This window comes from Salvelinus namaycush, chromosome 1, assembly GCF_016432855.1.
Source record: "Salvelinus namaycush isolate Seneca chromosome 1, SaNama_1.0, whole genome shotgun sequence".
In the NCBI taxonomy this organism is placed as follows: domain Eukaryota; kingdom Metazoa; phylum Chordata; class Actinopteri; order Salmoniformes; family Salmonidae; genus Salvelinus; species Salvelinus namaycush.
In genome coordinates this window covers 81,909,421-81,932,540 of record NC_052307.1, presented here as the reverse complement: position 1 = coordinate 81,932,540, position 23,120 = coordinate 81,909,421, and the positions used below count along the sequence as shown (strand labels likewise).

The 23,120-nt window shown below is 45.4% G+C and overlaps 1 protein-coding gene across 1 annotated transcript; it reads left to right on the top strand.

Annotated features, from left to right (window-relative positions):
• The first annotated feature begins 2,807 nt into the window (after positions 1–2,807).
• lrrc4cb (leucine rich repeat containing 4C, genome duplicate b) lies at positions 2,808–4,673 on the top strand. Its single transcript, XM_039005525.1, has one exon. The coding sequence runs from the start codon at positions 2,808–2,810 to the stop codon at positions 4,671–4,673; it is 1,866 nt and encodes a 621-aa protein (XP_038861453.1).
• The last annotated feature ends 18,447 nt before the right edge of the window (positions 4,674–23,120 follow it).

Genomic DNA, 23,120 nt, shown 5'->3' with positions numbered 1-23,120 from the left:
TTTCCGTCTGGCAACTCTACCATAAAGGTCTGATTGGTGGAGTGCTGCAGACATGGTTGTCCTTCTGGAAGGCTCTCCCATCTCCACAGAGGAACTCTGGAGCTCTGTCAGAGTGACAATTGGGTTTTTGGTCACCTCCCTGACCAAGGCCCTTCTTCCACGATTACTCAGTTTGGCCAGGCGGCCAGACTCTTCTAGGAAGAGTCTTGGTGGTTCCAAACTTCTTCCATTTATGAATGATGGAGGCCACTGTATTATTTGGGACCTTCAATGCTGCAAAAATATTTTGGTACCCTTCTACAGATCTGTGCCTCGACACAATCCTGTCTCGAAGCTCTACGGACAATTCCTTCGACCTCATGGCTTGATCCTCAACACTGGGTCCCCACAAGGGTGCGTTCTGAGCCCTCTCCTGTACTCCCTGTTCACCCACGACTGCGTGGCCATGCATGCCTCCAACTCAATCATCAAGTTTGCAGACGACACTACAGTGGTAGGCTTGATTACTAACAACGACGAGAAGGCCTACAGGGAGGAGGTGAGGGCCCTCGGAGTGTGGTGTCAGGAAAATAACCTCACACTCAAAGTCAACAAAACAAAGGAGATGATCGTGGACTTCAGGGAACAGCAGAGGGAGCACCCCCCTATCCACATCGACGGGACAGTAGTGGAGAGGGTAGGAAGTTTTAAGTTCCTCGGTGTACACATCACGGACTAACTGAATTGGTCCACCCACACAGACAGCGTGGTGAAGAAGGCGCAGCAGCGCCTCTTCAACCTCAGGAGGCTGAAGAAATTTGGCTTGTCACCAAAAGCACTCACAAACTTTTACAGATGCACAATCGAGAGCATCCTGTCGGGCTGTATCGCCGTCTGGTACGGCAACTGCTCCACCCACAACCGTAAGGCTCTCCAGAGGGTAGTGAGGTCTGCACAACGCATCACCGGGGGCAAACTACCTGCCCTCCAGGACACCTACACCACCCGATGTCACAGGAAGGCCATAAAGATCATCAAGGACAACAACCACCCGAGCCACTGCCTGTTCACCCCGCTATCATCCAGAAGGAGAGGTCAGTACAGGTGCATCAAAGCAGGGACCGAGAAACTGAAAAACAGCTTCTATCTCAAGGCCATCAGACTGTTAAACAGCCACCACTAACATTGAGTGGCTGCTGCCAACATACTGACTCAACTCCAGCCACTTTAATAATGTAAAAATGTATGTAAAAAATGTATCACTAGCCACTTTAAACAATGCCACTTCATATAATGTTTACATACCCTACATTACTCATCTCATATGTATATACTGTACTCTATACCATCTACTGCATCTTGCCATCTTGATGTAATACATGTATCACTAGCCACTTTAAACAATGCCACTTGTATATGTTTACATACCCTACATTACTCATCTCATATGTATATACTGTACTCTATACCATCTACTGCATCTTGCCTATGCCGTTCTGTACCATCACTCATTCATATATTTTTATGTACATAGTCTTCATTCCTTTACACTATGTGTATAAGGTAGTTGTTGTGAAATTGTTAGGTTAGATTACTCGTTGGTTATTACTGCATTGTCGGAACTAGAAGCACAAGCATTTTGCTACACTCGCATTAACATCTGCTAACCATGTGTATATGACAAATAAGATTGGATTTGATTTGATATAGTTCTTGCTGTGACGTGCACTGCCAACTATGGGACCTTATATAGACAGACAGGTGTGTGCCTTTGCAAATCATGTCCAATCAATTCAATTTCCTACAGATGGACTCCAATCAAGTTGTAGAAACATCTTAAGGATGATCAATGGAAACAGGAAGCACCTGAGCTCAATTTTGAGTCTCATAGTTAAGAATTTGAATCCTTATGTAAATAAGGTATTTCTGTTATTTTATTTTTATACATTTGCAAACATTTCTTAAAACCTGTTTTTGCATTGTCATTTAAGGTATGGTGTATAGATTGAGGAATTGATTGAGGAAAAAATATAATTTAATCAATTTTAGAATAAGGCTGTAAGGTAACAAAATGTGTAAAAAGGGAAGGGGTCTGAATACTTTCCGAATGCACCGTTTGTTGTTATATCAGAATAATATTAGACATTGTTTCAACACCACAATCTCTGTTGTTGACTTATTTCTAAGCTGGTAGACACGTCCTCCTCTGAAAACACTTATTGTGAGAAGTGAAATTCATCTACGTTTTGAGACTGAAAAAACAGTCCGTTTTGTGACCAGTTTGTTACAGCACTTTGTGACAAATCAATTTATGAATTGAAGTATACAATAAGAGAAATTGACTGGCTGGTTTTATTGTCTTATTGCAGATGTACAGATGAATAATTCACTTCCCGGGTTAGGACCTGAATGACAACCATTTGTATTTATTTATTGATGAGAGAGGAAAGTTCATATGGGAGTTAGATGCTGAGTTTTTCAGTTCTGATATCCCTGACTGCTCTAATGCTCCACAGATGGACAGTGTTTATGATGACTATCTAGGATGAGTGAACATCCATCCATCCCAATGATAAGGCAACTACATTTCACCATCTCTCTTCCTCATGTAGGTCATTATCCCAGGCATGTGCATTGAGCACAGACAGTATGGTGTCCCTTCAATAGACTTTATACACATAAAAAGAAGTGGCATTACCCATAATTACCTTCTGTTCTACATCTAGTTTTCTTTGCTTGTCTTATATTGTTCCACTGCCTAATCTGTTGTACTTTTCTCTCTTCTCTTTACAATATTTCAGAGAGGACCACCAGCCACTGAACTATGAATGCTGATCACAATGATCTCCTCCCTCCAGCGCCAGACAATGAGAGATCCTAGGCTGAGGGGGGCTCGGTCCTATCCCCTCTTTGTGCTGCTGTTGGCCCTCCAGATCCTGGCGGTGGCCGGCCTGGTGCGTGCCCAGACCTGCCCCTCTGTCTGCTCCTGCAGCAACCAGTTCAGCAAGGTGATCTGCACCCGCCGGAGCCTGCGAGATGTCCCCGACGGCATCTCAACCAACACACGTTACCTGAACCTGCAGGACAACCTCATCCAGGTGATCAAGGTGGACAGCTTCAAGCATCTACGGCACCTGGAAATCCTGCAGCTGAGCAAGAACCACATTCGCAACATCGAGATTGGCGCCTTCAACGGCCTGGCCAGTCTCAACACCCTGGAGCTGTTCGACAACCGTCTCACCACCATCCCCAATGGGGCCTTCGAGTACCTCTCCAAGCTCAAGGAGCTGTGGCTGAGGAACAACCCCATTGAGAGCATCCCATCGTACGCCTTCAACCGGGTCCCCTCGCTGCGAAGACTGGACCTGGGAGAGCTCAAGCGGCTCTCCTACATCTCAGATGGAGCCTTCCAGGACCTCAGCAACCTGCGCTACCTGAACCTGGGCATGTGCAACCTCAAGGAGATCCCCAACATCCTACCCTTGGTCAGGCTGGAGGAGCTAGAGATGTCAGGGAACCAGATCTCTGTCATAGGGCCTGGCTCTTTCGCAGGGCTGGCGAACTTGCAGAAGTTGTGGATGATGCACGCTCAGATCCAGACCATCGAGAGGAACTCCTTTGACGACCTCCAGTCCCTGGTGGAGCTCAACCTGGCCCACAACAACCTCACCCTGTTGCCCCATGACCTCTTCACCCCCCTGCACCGCCTGGAGAGAGTCCATCTGCACCATAACCCCTGGAACTGTAACTGTGACATCCTGTGGCTTAGCTGGTGGCTGAAGGAGACAGTGCCTGCCAACACCAGCTGCTGTGCCCGCTGCCACACCCCAGCTAGCTACAGGGGTCGCTACATCGGCGAGCTAGAGCACAGCTACTTCCAGTGCGATGTGCCTGTCATCGTGGAGCCGCCGGCGGACCGCAACGTCACAGAGGGCATGGCGGCTGAGCTCAAGTGCAGAACGAGCTCGTTGACCTCGGTAAGCTGGCTCACCCCCAACGGGTCTCTGGTGACCCACGGGGCGTACAAGGTGCGCCTGGCTGTCCTCAACGACGGGACGTTGAACTTCACCACTGTCACCATGCAGGACACGGGGACTTACACCTGCATGGTGAGCAACACGGCGGGCAACATCTCCGCCTCTGCCGTCCTCAACGTCACCTCGGTGGAGAACAGCGGCGTCACCTACTTCACCACAGTCACCGTGGAGACCACAGAGACAGTAGACGACAGCCAGACTCCTGCTCTTCCACCGATTGGCTGGGTATCATCTTCGACCACCAGGGGGCCTCCGGTCCAGACCAGGACCACAGAGCGGACCTACACCGTCTCTGTTCTGGACCTGGACGGGGAGGGGGACCGCGGCTTGGAGGAGGTGATGAAGACCACCAAGATCATCATCGGCTGCTTCGTGGCCATCACGCTCATGGCCGCCGTCTTGCTGGTTATTTTCTACAAGATGAGGAAGCAGAACCACCAGCAGGACCCCGATGGCCCCGCCTCCTCCATGGAGGTCATCACAGTGGAGGAGGAGCTCGCTGGTGTCGCTGCCATGGAGACCCACTTACACCTGCCCCCATTGGAGCATTACAACCATTACAACACTTACAGGAGCACCTACCACCACTCCCACACACAGGAACCTTTACTGATTCAAGCCAGCTCCAAAGACAATGTGCAAGAGACCCAAATTTGATTGAGATTCATTAGAGGAATCCGATATCAGCTATCTCATACAGGAAGTATCATGGACAGAATGGTAAGGATTAGTGTGGGAATGACTTGACACTGACTTGACTGATGATGTTAACGATCAAATGGATCAACATCTTTCAAAATGGGTGTGCTATTTGAAAAAGTGTCTTTACAAAACAGAAATTATTTATTTAAAAAAATATATGTCTAGTGGCTAAATCAAGAAAAACAAATCTGAATGAGCTTTTTAGCTCCAATTTTATTTCACCTCTGTGTGATGTTGGGGGAAGAATGGTTCACTGTAAACTCATCTACTCAAATGAATTCTCTACATTCAAACCATGTTCGGACCGTTTCCAAATATGAGTGCAGCAACAGAATAGATTAACGCAGCTTCCATTTGACCATAGGGCCATTTCAGATGAAAATATAATACTGCCTTGTTTGAGAATTTTTATCAAAATGTTTGAAGGTCATTATAATATCCCAGATGCCCTGGTGTTTCCTTATTCCTTTGGATATATTCACAGCCCTCGAATATTATCACAGCTACATTACATAAAACTGATGAAGAGGGAGGATCCTCATATTACACTGTACCCTTCCTGTCACTCAAATTAGATGAGATACAGATGTTCCCATGACTTGGCTGTTAATGAAATGAGCAATGAGGCCAACATGCCTCGGGAACCAGACGGCCAAATGACTGAACATGCATTTTCCCGGCTCCAAATCAACAACTATACATCCTTCACTTAAATTAAGATGAAGGTCTCTGTCCCCCCTCCCTCCCTCCCTCCCTCCCTCCCTCCCTCCCTCCCTCCCTCCCTCCCTCCCTCCCCTCTCTTATCACACTCTCGCTCTTTTCTCTCTCTCCCTCCTCTCACGCTGTATCTCTTTCACTCTATCACTCTCCCCCTCCTACCTCCCCTCTCTCTTTTCTCCCCTCGCTCGCTCTCTCTCTCTCTCGCTCTCATTCTTCCAACCCCTCTCCTTCACCTCTCATCCTACTCTCTCCCTCCCCCTTTCTCCTTTGCTCATCCTCCTCTCTTACACTCTCCTCTCTCTTCTCCTCTCTCTCTCTTTCTCTGGCACATTCATCTCTCCTCTCGACATATCTCATTTGTCTCTCTTTAGACATGAGGGGAATGGCAGTGCAGCAGAAGATGTGGGAGAATGAAGGGGAGGCTCCACGGCCCTACGGTAATGTGTTAATGATCTAGATCAGCAGCACTGTCGCGTTACCTTGGTATCACCCTAGGGTCACAGACGGTCGGGGGCTGATAGCCCGTCTGTTAGCGCAAATAAAGCTCGCATGTAATTCAGCGTGACCCTGGTCGGCCAACACAGGGGGCTAACCGTCTGTACTGTCAGTCTGTAGTAAACAGGGAGGTGTAACTGCTCATTAAACTGCATCAGCAGTCCATTTGTAGGCTTCTAGATGAGCTAGAGGAGGAGTTGATTCAGAAAACAGCTTGAAAACTCCAACCCGTATCCCTTTACACAGCAGCTAATGGAGGAACTAGTCTTCTGATTTCTGAGAGGCTCCTACTCTGATCTTCTCGGCCGTGTTTGTCAGGGAAAATACACAACCCAAGGCCTTTTGATGGCGCCTCTCTCACCGTCCATCTATCACAACACCGCCTTGTCGTTTCTCTACTCTGTTTACACGGCGCATTTCATTTGGTAGTTGAGTGAAGGAGGGAGGAAGGGAGGGAATGAGGAAAGGAGGGAGGGGTTTGGCCCATGATGGCCATGGGGGCAGATATTGAAGATGTGACGCAATAGCAGTGAAAAACAGATAAGGAATGAGGAGCGCAGAAATAGCCGACGGACAGTCGCCATGGAAACACGGACCTTGTGTGGAGCGTGAGGAGGAGCAGATATGCCAGGGCTGTTGTCCCGGAGCTAACAACTGCCGCTTAACTTTACAACACAATTCCCCAAAATCCACTATTAGATTGCAGGCTAAAGTGTCTCGGTGAATTACAGAGGCACGGAGTTATGCTTAAGTTGGATCCACTAAGTTAACACAACTGCGTTGACGGAGAGAATGTTTGGTACGACAGGCAGCACTATACCAAAGCGGCTACTTAGGGACACATTTGGTTTGCATCATAGCAGGGCACAGCCAGCTGTCATTAGCTGACATACAGTAAGCTGCCATGACTGCTTGTGTCATGCTTATGACAATACGAAGATAAAGAAAGTCTCACACTCCATATTATACTCCCGACAATTGAATGGGTAAACATGACCTTTTCAATATCAGGTGGTGCTGTGGCTCAGGCACTAGAGCACGGCGCTCGCAACACACCAAGGTTCTAAGTTTGATTCTCGCTGGTGCCACCCATATGTAAAATGTATGCAAGTCCCTTTGAATAAAAGTGTCTGCTAAATGGCATATATTACTATTGTGTTAGTATCTCCAACTGGCATCCAAATAGACTGGATTGACTCAATACAGACATTAGTGCTCAGTGTGAAAGTCATAGGCATTTGATTTATGGGTATATGAACCTGTTTTTAGTATGTACTGAGCATTACGCCAGTTGTTCATAATAAAGAAATTGCATATACAGAAGCATTCATTCAGCACTTAAGCATCCATATCCATAAAACATGTATCTCTGACAAGGCCATTCTGATCTATTCACTAGTTATATCTGTATATAACTTGTTGCTTGGGGTCGTCAAACAGCACATGGATACAGCAGCAGTAGCTTCTGTTCCGGTCCGGTCCGGTCCGGTCCGGTCCGGTCCGGTCCAGTCTCACTGGAGGTTGACCATTCTTCCCCCTTCTAGTGACTCCTTTTCAATGCTTTCAATTCTTTTTCAATGCTTTCAATTCTTTTTCAATGCTTTAGGTGGCTGAATGCTTGACCTTAGACAGTATAGTCTACAGCCAATAAGGCTGTGAGAGATTCATTTCTATGTGGAGCTGGTGATTGGTTTATTGTGTGTTGTTCTGCCAACTGTCCATCTATGGGAGGTTACTGTATTGGGGGTTTTGTCCCTTCTCTCATTTTCTGAGAGAATGCTCCTCAAGTGGTACATTTATACGAGACGTATTTTCAAAATAACATGCAAAAAAAAAAAAGATTTTCACGTCAAAATTTTACATGTGCTTCTGGATTCCAATGTAAAGAGAGAGAATGTGAGAGACTGAGGAGTCAAACGGATATCTCCGTTGGCATCCTTCCCATACCTCTCGAGGAATACAGCGTACATTTATTGATACCAGAGATTGTAGTTCATACATAAACACCAATAAAACATTGCTGTTTTTCCAGTATCTTGTGCAGTGCTTTTCATCATATTTTGCACTGTAAAGGAAAGTGTATACTGTTGCTACCTCACATTCCAACCAAGGTGCATGGAAACTGGACTGGAAACTGTACTGTGGGAGGTATTCAGACACTTCGAGAACAATGGAAGTTCAATGGGGAATGATTCTGTATTGTCAGAAATCAACACAGCAGTACAGCTTTCATCAGGGTACGTGTTGTGTATTGTTAAACCACCCTGCTAAAGGCTGTGATGCAGAAAGACAAACATTTTCTACTGAACTTCCATTGTCCTTCAAGGAGGGGCTGAATATCTGTCACACACCCATGATATGCCTTGACACAGGCAAATCAGCTTCTCTCTCTCTTTCTATCTTTCTCTCTTCACTCTCCCTCCCTCCCTCTCTCTCTCTCTCACACACACACACACACACACACACACACACACACACACACACACACACACACACACACACACACACACACACACACACACACACACACACACACACACACACACACACACACACACACACACACACACACACACACACATACACACACAAACACACACACACTCACACACAAACACTAATTTTTAATTTGCAGCTCCTTGAATTTGGTCGATTTATAGTAGAGCGTGCTGATGCAGAATTTAATTAGAGAAAAATGAATTGGAAAGAATAATTCCTCGCACCGGAGGAGCTTGTTTTATGAGGTCACAGGAAGGATGCAGATCTTATTAATAGAAAGAGGAAGTGCTCTTTTGACAGTGTTGCCAAATATAGACGCTTTCACTCCCTCCATTGGCTAATTCTTCTCAATCTGAGAGGCAAATCCTCCTGTAACTGGCTGACTATTTCTTCACTCTGCACACTATAGAATACTTCTCCGGTGGGCGTTGCTATGTTCTATTTATGCAAATACACTTCGGCCACACACAGTATTACTATAGGTCTGATATACTATAGGTCTGATGTACTATAGGTCTGATGTACTATAGGTCTGATGTACTATAGGTCTGATGTACTATAGGTCTGATGTACTATAGGTCTGATGTACTGCTGCTTTGATGAGGGTGAGTATTGCTAAAGTGGGATACTTTATGAAAATGTGCTTTCCCGGAAAACACTGTGCAACGCATTTGGTAATAAGACACTGAATATCCTTTCTTAGTCTTTTTCAAAACCTTAAAGGTCCTGCACAGTCATCCTATTTCCCATGTTAAAATAGCCTTTGAATGACAAAAACATCCACCGTAATATTTTTAGGCTATTAAACTGCTTAGAACTGAAGAAATTGGACCTTTTCTCTCATCTCCAGCTATTAGAAAGCCTCAAAGAACAGGCTGAGTGGGCGGGGAGCTTACATTCATGAGCTCGCCTTGACTGACAGCTATTTAAAACACCCGTGTGGTCGTTGCCAGGTAACAAGGTAAACAATGGACCACATGTCATTGATGACAAGGTAGACAATGGGCCATGTCATTCCAAGCTGAAAAAGGTATGTCTCAACCCATTTCCTCTGCAAAATGCTCTCATGGTCAACAGAGCTGATGGACTGTTGGATGTCAGAGAAAACAACAACACAACTGTATTTCTGTCGTTGTGTAACTAATTACACAATACAGTTAGTTGACTGCTACACTTCTGCACAAGATTGAGTAAAGCCTGAGTCACCTTAGAAGCTTAGACAATGACGGAATGTACCGGACAATTTATTGGTGCCTCTGCATTAGCAATGACAATATGTTCACAACTGTATGTATTGATCATACATTTATTTGATCATTTACAATAGACCAGCATAGCCAGAATACTGATCAACATGAACAGTCATGAGAAATTAAGGTGAGAAATAATGGTGAGACATCAATTTACCCCCCAAATATATTAGAGCCATAAGCCTAATATAGGCATCCGGCCACCATCCGGTGTGCAGGACCCACTGATATGTACAATTTGTAACACTCATCTCCCGTCCGAATGCTGAAAAAAACTATACATACAAAGTAACAACGTGATGTCATATCATATAAAAGTGAATTACTTAGTCTAGGAAACGCAACCAACTACAGAGAACGTAATTATACAGTCGTGTCCAAAAGTTTTGAGAATGACACAAATATACATTTTCACAAAGTCTGCTGCCTCAGTTTGTATGATGGCAATTTGCATATATTCCAGAAAGTTATGAAGAGTGTCAGATGAATGCAAATGAACTGAATACCAAAAAAACATTTCCACTGCATTTCAGCCCTGCCACAAAAGGAACAGCTGACATCATGTCAGTGATTCTCTCGTTAACACAGGTGTGAGTGTTGACAAGGACAAGGCTGGAGATCACTCTGTCATCCTGATTGAGTTCGAATAACAGACTGGAAACTTCAAAAGGAGGGTGGTGCTTGGAAACATTGTTCTTCCTCTGTCAGCCATGGTTACCTGCACGGAAACACCTGCCGTCATCAGTGCTTTGCACAAAAAGGGCTTCACAGGCAAGGATATTGCTGCCAGTAAGATTGCACCTAAATCAACCATTTATCGGATCATCAAGAACTTCAAGGAGAGCAGTTCTATTGTTGTGAAGAAGGCTTCAGGGCACCCAAGAAAGTCCAGCAAGCGCCAGGACCGTCTCCTCAAGTTGATTCAGCTGCGGGATCGGGGCACCACCAGTACAAAGCTTGCTCAGGAATGGCAGCAGGCAGGTGTGAGTGCATCTGTACGCACAGTGAGGCGAAGACTTTTGGAGGATGGCCTGGTATCAAGAAGGGCAGCAAAGAAGCGACTTCTCTCCAGGAAAAACATCAGGGACAGACTGATATTCTGCAAAAGGTACAGGGATTGGACTGCTGAGGACTGGGGTAAAGTCATTTTCTCTGATGAATCCCCTTTCCGATTGTTTGGGACATCCGGAAAAAAGCTTGTCCGGAGAAGACAAGGTGAGCGCTACCATCAGTCCTGTGTCATGCCAACAGTAAAGCACCCTGAGACCATTCATGTGTGGGGTTGCTTCTCAGCCAAGGGAGTGGGCTCACTCGAAATTTTGTCTAAGAACACAGCCATGAAAAAGGAATGGTACCAACACATCCTCAGAGAGCAACTTCTCCCAACCATCCAGGAACAGTTTGGTGACGAACAATGCCTTTTCCAGCATGATGGAGCACCTTGCCATAAGGCAAAAGTGATAACTAAGTGGTTCGGGGAACAAAACATTGATATTTTGGGTCCATGGCCAGGAAACTCCCCAGACCTTAATCCCATTGAGAACTTGTGGTCAATCATCAAGAGGCGGGTGGGACAAACAAAACCCCACAAATTCTGACAAACTCCAAGCATTGATTAAGCAAGAATGGGCTGCCATCAGTCAGGGTGTGGCCCAGAAGTTAATTGACAGCATACCAGGGCTGATTGCAGAGGTCTTGAAAAAGAAGGGTCAACACTGCAAATATTGACTCTTTGCATCAACTTCATGTAATTATCAATAAAAGCCTTTGACACTTATGAAATGCTTGTAATTATACTTCAGTATTCCATAGTAACATCTGACAAAAATATCTAAAGACAATGAAGCAGCAAACTTTGTGAAAATGTATACTTGTGTCATTCTCAGAAGGTTTGGCCACGACTGTATATGTAAAAACAATTGCAAAGCATGCTGAGTATTATTCTAATACGCTCCACCCCAAAACAAGGCCAATAATAACACTCAGTGTGTTTTGTAGTTCATTTAAGTATATTCAATTTTACATACACTACCGTTCAAAAGTTTGGGGTAACTTAGAAATGTACTGTTTTTGAAAGAAAAGCACATTTTTTGTCCATTAAAATAACATCAAATTGATCAGAAATACAGTGTAGACATTGTTAAGAAACGGCAGATTTTTATGGAATATCTACATAGGCGCACAAAGGCCCATTATCAGCAACCATCAGTCCTGTGTTCCAATGGCACGTTGTGTTTATCATTTTAGGACCAGTGAGGCGTCTGTTTCTCAAACTAGACACTCTAATGTACTTGTCCTCTTGCTCAGTTGTGCACCCGGGCCTCCCACTCCTCTTTCTATTCTGGTTAGAGCCAGTTTGCGCTGTTCTGTGAAGGGAGTAGTACACAGCGTTGTACGAGATCTTCAGTTTCATGGCAATTTCTCACATGGAATAGCCTTCATTTCTCAGAACAAGAATAGACTGATGAGTTTCAAAATAAAGGTCTTTGTTTCTGGCCATTTTGAGCCTGTAATCGAACCCACAAATGCTGATGCTCCAGATACTCAACTAGACTAAAGCAGGACAGTTTTATTGCTTCTTTAATCAGGACAACAGTTTTCAGCTGTGCTAACATAATTGCAAGAAGGTTTTCTAATTATCAATTAGCCTTTTAAAATTATAGACTTGGATTAGCTAACACAACATGTCATTGGAACACAGGACTGATGGTTGCAGATAATGGGCCTCTGTGCGCCTATGTAGATATTCCATAAAAATCTGCCGTTTCCAGCTACAATAGTCATTTACAACATTAACAATGTCTACACTGTATTTCTAATCAATTTTACATTATTTTAATGGACAGAAAATGTGCTTTTCTTTCAAAAACAAGGACAATTCTAAATGATTATTAAGGGTGGGTTATCTAGGGGAATTATATATCTATGTTGGCCTGATATGGTTCCCAATCAGAGGCAGCTGTTTATCGTTGTCTCTGATTGGGGATCATATTTAGGTAGCCATTTCCCCCTTGTGATTTCTGGGGTCTTGACTATGTATAGTCCTCTGTGTTCACTATTATTAGCGTCAGGTTTCGTTTGTTCGTTTTATTGTTTTTGTTCTTTGAGTTTTTTCTGTTCCTATTAAAAGAGATGGAAACATACCACGCTGCATCTTGCTCCACTCCTTATAACGAACGTGACACACATACTTGCAAATGTATTTTTGTAATTTAATATTATATTAATACTTCATTTTTTATAATTTTTTATTTGAATGAAATACATTTAAAAATATTATTATTTTGTAGTTTGTTTTGATACATTGATCTTTATGATATTTTTCATTGTATTTTGTCATTTTTGCCCATCCCATAGCGAGAGAGGAGGTGGACCTATGTACCCCGACTTCAATCAAGCAGGTTTTAGTCACCCACTTGGTTTCAGTCACCCACTTGGTTTCAGTCACCCACTTGGTTTCAGTCACCCACTTGGTTTCAGTCACCCACTTGGCTTCAGTCACCCCCAAGATTGAAGCAGGAGACAAATCCAGCTATGGCCTCCTTGCCAGGCCTCTCTCACTGGGCAGACAGGGGTCCTGGGATGGACAGACCTTTCTCACTGGGCACAGGGGTCCTGGGATGGACAGACCAGGCCTCTCTCACTGGGCAGACAGGGGTCCTGGGATGGACAGACCAGGCCTCTCTCACTGGGCAGACAGGGGTCCTGGGATGGACAGACCAGGCCTCTCTCACTGGGCAGACAGGGGTCCTGAGATGGACAGACCAGGCCTCTCTCACTGGGCAGACAGGGGTCCTGGGATGGACAGACCAGGCCTCTCTCACTGGGCACAGGGTCCTGAGATGGACAGACCAGGCCTCTCTCACTGGGCAGACAGGGGTCCTGGGATGGACAGACCAGGCCTCTCTCACTGGGCAGACAGGGGTCCTGGGATGGACAGACCAGGCCTCTCTCACTGGGCACAGGGTCCTGAGATGGACAGACCAGGCCTCTCTCACTGGGCAGACAGGGGTCCTGGGATGGACAGACCTTTCTCACTGGGCAAAGGGGTCCTGGGATGGACAGACCAGGCCTCTCTCACTGGGCAGACAGGGGTCCTGGGATGGACAGACCTTTCTCACTGGGCAAAGGGGTCCTGGGATGGACAGACCAGGCCTCTCTCACTGGGCAGACAGGGGTCCTGGGATGGACAGACCAGGCCTCTCTCACTGGGCACAGGGTCCTGAGATGGACAGCTCAGGCCTCTCTCACTGGGCACAGGGTCCTGAGATGGATAGCTCACACTGCTTCCCCTCATATGGCGCTGGATCAAGGGTGCCTTCATTGAAGAGGAGATCCTGTCTGAGTAGCCTATAATGTTTTTTGAAAAGGGAAATGTGTATTTAATGTTCTGAGTTATGACAGTACCAATCCGTTGATGTAGTGATCTACACATTCTACAGAGTGTTTTCTGGTGTTTTTGAAGTACTCAATTTGAAATATGCACTATTTGGTCCTGTGCTTTTTTGTATGTCGATAGTTTGTGAGCCTGAAATTCTCAATTGACGCAGATTTGAAGTGAATAACTATGACATACAGTATGTTGTATCTGTCTTCACAGGCTTCACAGCATATCCCCTCCTCTTTGTCTTGGGAAAGCTGATTTTGTATCACAGCATTCCTGCTGTGGTAGTTGCCTGGGAAGCTGTGCAGACAGTAGATGTTGAATTTTCTAAAATGTCTATCATTACTGCTTGATGATAGTGGAAAGATGAAAGGGGATGGAATGTGAAATGATAATAATCATCATGATTAGCCCCAATGACACAAGCTACATCTACTGTAAGACAAAAGCCCACACACAATGGAATGGCGGAATAGGATTTTCAGAGGTAAATTACAAATACAATGCACACCGCAACTCCTTTTGTAGACAACATTCCTCCGTGCTAGCTGTGCTCTGGCAGTTCTCAGACTCAACGTAGGGGGCTTAGTGATGGAAGAACAACCATATAGTGACTACCAGGTGTGTTACAGAACATGTACCGTTCACAAGTCAAAGCAGCCACATTATCTAACGTTAGCCCCCCCCCCTCCCCGATCCCCCCAAAATGTTGGCTACCGTGTCAGACTCATCAAATTCTGATATTATGGTCAGCGCTTGCAAGATCCACTGTCAGTGAAGGTAGAGCATCTGTCTTCAGGATTAGCTTCCTGGCAAAACCCATCGAATGTTCTCCCCAATTGATAAAACAACTTCACCTGAAATGTGCACTGAAAACTTGATCCATGTACCAGCTACAGTCACTTTTCATGCTTGGGTCACCCTACTTTGAACTGATTTCATTCAAATATTATCCAATTTGATGAAAACCATTTTTCACTGTTCGGGAACTTTAACATTGTTTATCTCGGGAAGGCTATGTCATTTTGACTTACCATTATGCCTCGCCCACAATTATGTTATTTTGACTGTCATTACCTGCCATGCCCACAATGATAACGTCATACCCATTAGAAAGCTTAAATGTCCAACAAAGTTTGGACACACCTACTTATTCAAGGGTTTTTCTTTATTTTTTACTATTTTCTACATTGTAGAATAACAGCGAAGACATCAAAACTATGAAATAACACATATGAAATCATGTACTAAGCAAAAAAGGGGGAACACTCCAACACTCAGACATCCTTTACAGATAGCCAGTGGAACACTCCAACCCTCAGACATCATTTACAGATAGCCAGGGGAACACTCCAACACTCAGACATCATTTACAGATAGCCAGGGGAACACTCAGACATCATTTAAAGATAGCCAGTGGAACACTCCAACCCTCAGACATCATTTACAGATAGCCAGGGGAACACTCCAACACTCAGACATCATTTACAGATAGCCAGGGGAACACACCAACACTCAGACATCATTTAAAGATAGCCAGTGGAACACTCCAACCCTCAGACATCATTTACAGATAGCCAGGGGAACACTCCAACACTCAGACATCATTTACAGATAGCCAGGGGAACACACCAACACTCAGACATCATTTAAAGATAGCCAGGGGAACACTCCAACACTCAGACATCATTTACAGATAGCCGGGGGAACACTACAATACTCAGACGTCATTTACAGATAGCCAGGGGAACACTCCAACACTCAGACATCATTTACAGATAGCCAGGGGAACACTCCAACACTCAGACATCATTTACAGATAGCCAGGGGAACACTCCAACACTCAGACGTCATTTACAGATAGCCAGGGGAACACACCAACACTCAGACATCATTTAAAGATAGCCAGGGGAACACTCCAACACTCAGACATCATTTACAGATAGCCAGGGGAACACTCCAACACTCAGACGTCATTTACAGATAGCCAGGGGAACACTCCAACACTCAGACATCATTTACAGATAGCCAGGGGAACACTCCAATACTCAGACATCATTTACAGATAGCCAGGGGAACACTCCAACACTCAGACATCATTTAAAGATAGTCAGGGGCACACTCCAACACTCAGACATTATTTACAGATAGCCAGGGGAACACTCCAATACTCAGACATCATTTAAAGATAGCCAGTGGAACACTCCAACCCTCAGACATCATTTACAGATAGCCAGGGGAACACTCCAACACTCAGACATCATTTACAGATAGCCAGGGGAACACACCAACACTCAGACATCATTTAAAGATAGCCAGTGGAACACTCCAACCCTCAGACATCATTTACAGATAGCCAGGGGAACACTCCAACACTCAGACATCATTTACAGATAGCCAGGGGAACACACCAACACTCAGACATCATTTAAAGATAGCCAGGGGAACACTCCAACACTCAGACATCATTTACAGATAGCCGGGGGAACACTCCAATACTCAGACGTCATTTACAGATAGCCAGGGGAACACTCCAACACTCAGACATCATTTACAGATAGCCAGGGGAACACACCAACACTCAGACATCATTTAAAGATAGCCAGTGGAACACTCCAACCCTCAGACATCATTTACAGATAGCCAGGGGAACACTCCAACACTCAGACATCATTTACAGATAGCCAGGGGAACACACCAACACTCAGACATCATTTAAAGATAGCCAGGGGAACACTCCAACACTCAGACATCATTTACAGATAGCCGGGGGAACACTCCAATACTCAGACGTCATTTACAGATAGCCAGGGGAACACTCCAACACTCAGACATCATTTACAGATAGCCAGGGGAACACTCCAACACTCAGACATCATTTACAGATAGCCAGGGGAACACTCCAACACTCAGACGTCATTTACAGATAGCCAGGGGAACACACCAACACTCAGGCATCATTTACAGATAGCCAGTGGAACACTCCAACACTCAGACATTATTTACAGATAGCCAGGGGCACACTCCAACACTCAGACATCATTTACAGATAGCCAAGGGCACACTCCAACACTCAGACATTATTTACAGATAGCCAGGGGCACACTCCAACACTCAGACATCATTTACAGATAGCCACAGGGGACACTCCAACACTCAGACATCATTTATAGATAGCCAGTGGAACACTCCAACCCTCAGACATCATTTACAGATAGCCAGGGGAACACTCCAACACTCAGACATCATTTACAGATAGCCAGGGGAACACTCCAACACTCAGACGTCATTTACAGATAGCCACGGGGGACACTCCAACACTCAGACATCACTTACAGATAGCCAGGGGCACACTCCAACACTCAGACATCATTTACAGATAGCCAGGGGAACACTCCAACACTCAGACATCATTTACAGATAGCCAGGGGAACACTCCAACACTGAGACGTCATTTACAGATAGCCAGTGGAACACTCCAACTCTCAGACATCATTTACAGATAGCCAGGGGAACACTCCAACACTCAGACATCATTTACAGATAGCCAGGGGAACACACCAACACTCAGACATCATTTAAAGATAGCCAGGGGAACACTCCAACACTCAGACATCATTTACAGATAGCCGGGGGAACACTCCAATACTCAGACGTCATTTACAGATAGCCAGGGGAACACTCCAACACTCAGACATCATTTACAGATAGCCAGGGGAACACTCCAACACTCAGACATCATTTACAGATAGCCAGGGGAACACTCCAACACTCAGACGTCATTTACAGATAGCCAGGGGAACACACCAACACTCAGACATCATTTAAAGATAGCCAGGGGAACACTCCAACACTCAGACATCATTTACAGATAGCCAGGGGAACACTCCAACACTCAGACATCATTTACAGATAGCCAGGGGAACACTCCAACACTCAGACATCATTTACAGATAGCCAGGGGAACACTCCAACACTCAGACGTCATTTACAGATAGCCAGGGGAACACACCAACACTCAGACATCATTTAAAGATAGCCAGGGGAACACTCCAACACTCAGACATCATTTACAGATAGCCAGGGGAACACTCCAACACTCAGACGTCATTTACAGATAGCCAGGGGAACACTCCAACACTCAGACATCATTTACAGATAGCCAGGGGAACACTCCAACACTCAGACATCATTTACAGATAGCCAGGGGAACACTCCAACACTCAGACGTCATTTACAGATAGCCAGGGGAACACACCAACACTCAGACATCATTTAAAGATAGCCAGGGGAACACTCCAACACTCAGACATCATTTACAGATAGCCAGGGGAACACTCCAACACTCAGACGTCATTTACAGATAGCCAGGGGAACACTCCAACACTCAGACATCATTTACAGATAGCCAGGGGAACACTCCAATACTCAGACATCATTTACAGATAGCCAGGGGAACACTCCAACACTCAGACATCATTTAAAGATAGTCAGGGGCACACTCCAACACTCAGACATCATTTACAGATAGCCGGGGGAACACTCCAATACTCAGACGTCATTTACAGATAGCCAGGGGAACACTCCAACACTCAGACATCATTTACAGATAGCCAGGGGAACACTCCAACACTCAGACATCATTTACAGATAGCCAGGGGAACACTCCAACACTCAGACGTCATTTACAGATAGCCAGGGGAACACACCAACACTCAGACATCATTTAAAGATAGCCAGGGGAACACTCCAACACTCAGACATCATTTACAGATAGCCAGGGGAACACTCCAACACTCAGACGTCATTTACAGATAGCCAGGGGAACACTCCAACACTCAGACATCATTTACAGATAGCCAGGGGAACACTCCAATACTCAGACATCATTTACAGATAGCCTGGGGCACACTCCAACACTCAGACATCATTTAAAGATAGTCAGGGGCACACTCCAACACTCAGACATTATTTACAGATAGCCAGGGGAACACTCCAATACTCAGATGTCATTTACAGATAGCCAGGGGAACACTCCAACACTCAGACATCATTTACAGATAGCCAGGGGAACACTCCAACACTCAGACATCATTTACAGATAGCCAGGGGAACACTCCAAGACTCAGACATCATTACAGATAGCCAGTGGAACACTCCAATACTCAGACATCATTTATAGATAGCCAGGGGAACACTCCAACACTCAGACATCATTTACAGATAGCCAGGGGCACACTCCAACACTCAGACATCATTTACAGATAGCCAGGGGAACACTCCAACACTCAGACATCATTTACAGATAGACAGGGGAACACTCCAACACTCAGACGTCATTTACAGATAGCCAGGGGAACACACCAACACTCAGACATCATTTAAAGATAGCCAGGGGAACACTCCAACACTCAGACATCATTTACAGATAGCCAGGGGAACACTCCAACACTCAGACGTCATTTACAGATAGCCAGGGGAACACTCCAACACTCAGACATCATTTACAGATAGCCAGGGGAACACTCCAATACTCAGACATCATTTGCAGATAGCCTGGGTAACACTCCAACACTCAGACATCATTTAAAGATAGTCAGGGGCACACTCCAACACTCAGACATTATTTACAGATAGCCAGGGGAACACTCCAATACTCAGAAGTCATTTACAGATAGCCAGGGGAACACTCCAACACTCAGACATCATTTACAGATAGCCAGGGGAACACTCCAACACTCAGACATCATTTACAGATAGCCAGGGGAACACTCCAACACTCAGACATCATTACAGATAGCCAGTGGAACACTCCAATACTCAGACATCATTTATAGATAGCCAGGGGAACACTCCAACACTCAGACATCATTTACAGATAGCCAGGGGAACACACCAACACTCAGGCATCATTTACAGATAGCCAGTGGAACACTCCAACACTCAGACATTATTTACAGATAGCCAGGGGCACACTCCAACACTCAGACATCATTTACAGATAGCCATGGGCACACTCCAACACTCAGACATCATTTACAGATAGCCAGGGGCACACTCCAACACTCAGACATAATTTACAGATAGCCACAGGGGACACTCCAACACTCAGACATCATTTATAGATAGCCAGTGGAACACTCCAACCCTCAGACATCATTTACAGATAGCCAGGGGAACACTCCAACACTCAGACATCATTTACAGATAGCCAGGGGAACACTCCAACACTCAGACGTCATTTACAGATAGCCACGGGGGACACTCCAACACTCAGACATCACTTACAGATAGCCAGGGGCACACTCCAACACTCAGACATCATTTACAGATAGCCAGGGGAACACTCCAACACTCAGACATCATTTAAAGATAGCCAGGGGAACACTCCAACACTGAGACGTCATTTACAGATAGCCGGGGGAACACTCCAATACTCAGACGTCATTTACAGATAGCCAGGGGAACACTCCAACACTCAGACATCATTTACAGATAGCCAGGGGAACACTCCAACACTCAGACATCATTTACAGATAGCCAGGGGAACACTCCAACACTCAGACGTCATTTACAGATAGCCAGGGGAACACACCAACACTCAGACATCATTTAAAGATAGCCAGGGGAACACTCCAACACTCAGACATCATTTACAGATAGCCAGGGGAACACTCCAACACTCAGACATCATTTACAGATAGCCAGGGGAACACTCCAACACTCAGACATCATTTACAGATAGCCAGGGGAACACTCCAACACTCAGACGTCATTTACAGATAGCCAGTGGAACACACCAACACTCAGACATCATTTAAAGATAGCCAGGGGAACACTCCAACACTCAGACATCATTTACAGATAGCCGGGGGAACACTCCAATACTCAGACGTCATTTACAGATAGCCAGGGGAACACTCCAACACTCAGACATCATTTACAGATAGCCAGGGGAACACTCCAACACTCAGACATCATTTACAGATAGCCAGGGGAACACTCCAACACTCAGACATCATTACAGATAGCCAGTGGAACACTCCAACACTCAGACATCATTTATAGATAGCCAGGGGAACACTCCAACACTCAGACATCATTTACAGATAGCCAGGGGAACACACCAACACTCAGGCATCATTTACAGATAGCCAGTGGAACACTCCAACACTCAGACATCATTTACAGATAGCCAAGGGCACACTCCAACACTCAGACATCATTTACAGATAGCCAGGGGCACACTCCAACACTCAGACATCATTTACAGATAGCCACAGGGGACACTCCAACACTCAGACATCATTTATAGATAGCCAGTGGAACACTCCAACCCTCAGACATCATTTACAGATAGCCAGGGGAACACTCCAACACTCAGACATCATTTACAGATAGCCAGGGGAACACTCCAACACTCAGACGTCATTTACAGATAGCCACGGGGGACACTCCAACACTCAGACATCATTTACAGATAGCCAGGGGCACACTCCAACACTCAGACATCATTTACAGATAGCCAGGGGAACACTCCAACACTCAGACATCATTTACAGATAGCCAGGGGAACACTCCAATACTCAGACGTCATTTACAGATAGCCAGGGGAACACTCCAACACTCAGACATCATTTACAGATAGCCAGGGGAACACTCCAACACTCAGACATCATTTACAGATAGCCAGGGGAACACTCCAACACTCAGACGTCATTTACAGATAGCCAGGGGAACACACCAACACTCAGACATCATTTAAAGATAGCCAGGGGAACACTCCAACACTCAGACATCATTTACAGATAGCCAGGGGAACACTCCAACACTCAGACGTCATTTACAGATAGCCAGGGGAACACTCCAACACTCAGACATCATTTACAGATAGCCAGGGGAACACTCCAATACTCAGACATCATTTACAGGTAGCCAGGGGAACACTCCAACACTCAGACATCATTTAAAGATAGTCAGGGGCACACTCCAACACTCAGACATTATTTACAGATAGCCAGGGGAACACTCCAACACTCAGACGTCATTTACAGATAGCCAGTGGAACACTCCAATACTCAGACATCATTACAGATAGCCAGTGGAACACTCCAATACTCAGACATCATTTATAGATAGCCAGGGGAACACTCCAACACTCAGACATCATTTACAGATAGCCAGGGGAACACACCAACACTCAGACATAATTTACAGATAGCCAATGGAACACTCCAACACTCAGACATTATTTACAGATAGCCAGGGGCACACTCCAACACTCAGACATCATTTACAGATAGCCAGGGGCACACTCCAACACTCAGACATCATTTACAGATAGCCAGTGGAACACTCCAACACTCAGACATTATTTACAGATAGCCAGGGGCACACTCCAACACTCAGACATAATTTACAGATAGCCAGGGGCACACTCCAACACTCAGACATCATTTACAGATAGCCACGGGGGACACTCCAACACTCAGACATCATTTATAGATAGCCAGTGGAACACTCCAACCCTCAGACATCATTTACAGATAGCCAGGGGAACACTCCAACACTCAGACGTCATTTACAGATAGCCAGGGGAACACTCCAACACTCAGACGTCATTTACAGATAGCCACGGGGGACACTCCAATACTCAGACATTATTTACAGATAGCCAGGGGAACACTCCAACACTCAGACATCATTTACAGATAGCCAGGGGAACACTCCAATACTCAGACATTATTTACAGATAGCCAGGGGAACACTCCAACACTCAGACATCATTTACAGATAGCCAGGGGAACACTCCAACACTCCAACACTCAGACATCATTTACAGATAGCCAGGGGAACACTCCAACACTCAGACGTCATTTACAGATAGCCAGGGGAACACACCAACACTCAGACATCATTTAAAGATAGCCAGGGGAACACTCCAACACTCAGACATCATTTACAGATAGCCAGGGGAACACTCCAACACTCAGACGTCATTTACAGATAGCCAGGGGAACACTCCAACACTCAGACATCATTTACAGATAGCCA

What these genes read in the sequence shown, in the direction of transcription:
- lrrc4cb (XM_039005525.1), top strand. Translation starts at nt 2,808, where the DNA reads ATGCTGATCACAATGATCTCCTCCCTCCAGCGCCAGACAATGAGAGAT.